The sequence below is a fragment of the Anopheles coluzzii genome, chromosome 2 (genome assembly GCF_943734685.1).
Source record: "Anopheles coluzzii chromosome 2, AcolN3, whole genome shotgun sequence".
Classification (NCBI taxonomy): Eukaryota; Metazoa; Arthropoda; class Insecta; order Diptera; family Culicidae; genus Anopheles; species Anopheles coluzzii.
The window spans coordinates 51,466,232-51,469,713 of NC_064670.1; the positions used below are offsets into that span (position 1 = coordinate 51,466,232).

A 3,482-nucleotide genomic window follows, 5' to 3' on the forward strand; every position below is an offset into this window, starting at 1 on the left:
GAGAGAGAATTGAGCTTTTCCCGTTGTTTCCCCCCCTGACATACCCACGAACGGTGTGTTTGTTTCTACGCGATGCGTTATTCTCTGTTGTTGTTGTTGCTTTTAACACTGTTACCACAAGAGCTTGAAGCAAGAAGCGTTTCACACCATCACCGTCTCACCCAGACTTTGGTGTTGTGATGCGTTTATTTGTACCCCCGCCCCTATGTTCTTCTTACCCTTACCGCGCACCCCATACATTCTGACTTAGAATTCAAATCAAAGCGAGATGGTCTAACTGAATTTGGAAAAGATGAGTGATGGATGTTTCATTACGATTGAGCACATATGTTAACACAAAATTAACAAAAACTTGAACTAAAGTTTAATGAAAAAAAAATAAAGGTTTCCGGCATCGGTATAATGATATAAAAAATAATTATATTAACAACATGTATATAATGACATATATATATATATATATATATATATATATATATATATATATATATATATATATATATATATATATATATATATATATATATATATATATATATATATATATATATATATATATATATATATATATATATATATATATATATATATATATATATAACATATATATAACATATATATATATATATCATATATATAATATATAATATATACATATATATAACATATAACATATATAAACATATATATATATATATATATATATATATATATATATATATATATATATATATATATATATATATATATATATATATATATATATATATATATATATATATATATATATATATATACAGATATATATATATATATATATCTATATATATATATATAAACATACCATATATATATATATATATATATATATATATATATATATATATATATATATTTTTTTTTTTTTTATTTTATATATGTTGTCCATATAGTTATGGTAAGCGGTAATATATTTATTCAAATATACATTTATGTACATGTTACTTTTTTTTTGAATATTTTTTAACATGTTTTTAAAACAAACTTACATGTTTATATTAAAAAAACATTATCTTGAAAAATTGAAAAATTAACAGAGTATATTGTCTGTTTCACTTAATAACACTCATATAGGAATACATAAAATGTATTAATTAATTACACACGTGCATGTACATGCTTACTAGTTAGATTACCGTTGTACGTGTATGTAATAAAATACATTTTTATCATTATTATGTTTATAATTATTTTTCTGATTATTAAAAAAACACTTATTGTTTTAATTTAAACCACTTTGAAAATAGCAATATATATGATACAATTAGAACTCGCCAATTGCATTTATATCATATGTCTACAAAAAAAGATAGATTATGTTTATTAAAAAGACATTTTTTATGCAACACGACTAATGTCTGCGTATTTTGTCATGTTTATTCTTTTATACAATGTGGATTAACTGACTTATTCTCATATTCATATGAACAACTCGGATTTTTTTGTATTCAATTGAAAAAGCAGACTTGCAATTGGCGAGGTTTGAATGTATTTCGCTTCGTCACATGACAGCTCGCATATCTGTCTAGTTAGAAACGTAAACAAACACGGACAACCGCCCGTAAAGATTGTGTGCAGAATAATCGTGAAATTTTATGTGAAAACTCGAGAAAAGGTAAGTGTTCTGTGCATATTTCAGTAAATAAACTATATTTTAATGCTTGAACACATTATTCCACAGGAAAAACATCATTTCATCCCGAAATTTGGCAACATTCGTCCGAGTATGGTTGAGCAGCTGTGTGTGTGTGTATGCCGACGGAATACGACGCCGGTAAGATGAAATGTTTTACTTTTTAAATCACAATGAATTGCAAAAATAATGCAGATTTAATGATATTGATCTTTGTTACAGTTTCTACATCAATCACTAAAGCCGGCTGTGATCGTGATCGGCACATTCTCAACTGGACCAACACACCGGTCGTTGTGTATCTTCAAGCAAACCAACGTTGCCATACACCACAAAATAGCATGGAAAGGAAAGTATTATAAAATAATATCACATATGAAAGCATTCTAATTTTTCCTTGTTATTTTTCCACTGCAAACAGGACATTGGATCACCGCATCGACAAGTGGTTTTTATGTGCAAGTGTTGTTAAGAAGTGTGTTGTACGGTGTATTACGTGTTTTACTTTATTTGTATCGCTTTGCAAGTGGTACAATTAGTGCGTTTAATCGTTGTAATACAGCTAACATAAGATTTACCCGAGCATTAGAAGCGGCAACAATACATGTGCCTGACGCAGAGACAACAACGCCGTCGGCATCCGTTGATACCATCCAAAGTGATGGTTGAAATCGTATTTAAACGTGTAAAACCATGTATTGGGGCATGTAAGTATTGAATAATAGTTAAATAAAATACATTTTATCGTTGTACTGGACAATGTGCATCGAAATTAAAAAAAAAGTGTGTGTGTTTTTGTTTACATCCGAATACAGAAACCACAACGCAACTGTGGTTCGAGCACTCGCTAAGTAACGCTTGAGCTTTGAGCTTTCATTGAGCTTACATAGAATGTTACACGCTACCTGCTCACTAAGGACTGCTATCGAGCAGTGTTATGAGCAGGTAGCGAGCAGTAACGCTTCCATACAAAAATCGCGAAACGTAACGCTCCAATGCTATTTGGGGATTGAACCATCGCGACTTTGATCAGTGCGCGCGGTTAAAACGACCTTTTGTATTGTGTTGTACGTAGCGTGCGCGCCAAAATTTTAAGAGTGCGCGGAGAGTGAATGTGGTTTTTTGGGGGTGGGGGATTGAGATACAGAGACAAATTTCGCTGTACATTAACACATACATTTTCACTGCACGGGTTGAACTGCGAATGCTCAGTTCTGAGACAATATACTCGAGCGTTCGCGCATGAGTGCAAGCAAGCGCGGTATAGAGGATAGAGGGAGACAAACGATTATTTTGCTCCAAGCTTTCTACTTTTGTCCCGTTGGGAATTAACTGCACACATTCAAAATTAGCAATGACTCATTTTCTGCTAGTTTTTTGCTTGGTAGGGTGGCCATATTATACACAAGGAACCGCACTATTCATATCGTAAAATCCTTTTAAACCGTCCTCAAAGACAAAAGGGCCGTGGTAGGTCCATATTGAGGTGGCAAGATGGCGTGGAGACGTCCAGCATTAAGGTCGGGATAACATGACAGACGAAGACGTGAAACCGTGAGCGGTTTATTAAAAAGTTATTAAGTATATTTTTTACAAAATCATCACGTTGCAAAACTGATTTACAACATCATGATTGTAATGAGCCATTATTCGTAAATTTTTTCTAAAACACAACATCAATTGTTGTATGTTCAGTCTCGAGATCAAGTTTTTGTTCAATGAATTTGCTACAACTAGCAACCATCAATAAGTTGATTACATACCTCCTTTTATTAAAACAATACATATCCGTATATCTGCTAATAAACTA

The 3,482-nt window shown here is 31.4% G+C and overlaps 1 protein-coding gene across 1 annotated transcript; it reads left to right on the forward strand.

The window, feature by feature from the left end:
- The first annotated feature begins 1,476 nt into the window (after nucleotides 1-1,476).
- LOC125906571 (uncharacterized) lies at nucleotides 1,477-3,003 on the forward strand. The gene is made up of 3 exons (XM_049606045.1): nucleotides 1,477-1,654; nucleotides 1,721-1,813; nucleotides 1,895-3,003. The coding sequence occupies exons 1-3, from the start codon at nucleotides 1,526-1,528 to the stop codon at nucleotides 2,060-2,062; spliced, it is 390 nt and encodes a 129-aa protein (XP_049462002.1). The 5' UTR covers nucleotides 1,477-1,525; the 3' UTR covers nucleotides 2,063-3,003.
- Nucleotides 3,004-3,482: the final 479 nt, after the last annotated feature.

Excerpts from the sequence above, each read along its gene's own strand:
- LOC125906571 (XM_049606045.1), top strand. The coding sequence starts at position 1,526 with ATGTATTTCGCTTCGTCACATGACAGCTCGCATATCTGTCTAGTTAGA. Across the intron at positions 1,655-1,720 it reads ATGTGAAAACTCGAGAAAAG|GAAAAACATCATTTCATCCC; the intron begins GTAAGTGTTCTG and ends ATTATTCCACAG. Across the intron at positions 1,814-1,894 it reads GCCGACGGAATACGACGCCG|TTTCTACATCAATCACTAAA; the intron begins GTAAGATGAAAT and ends TCTTTGTTACAG.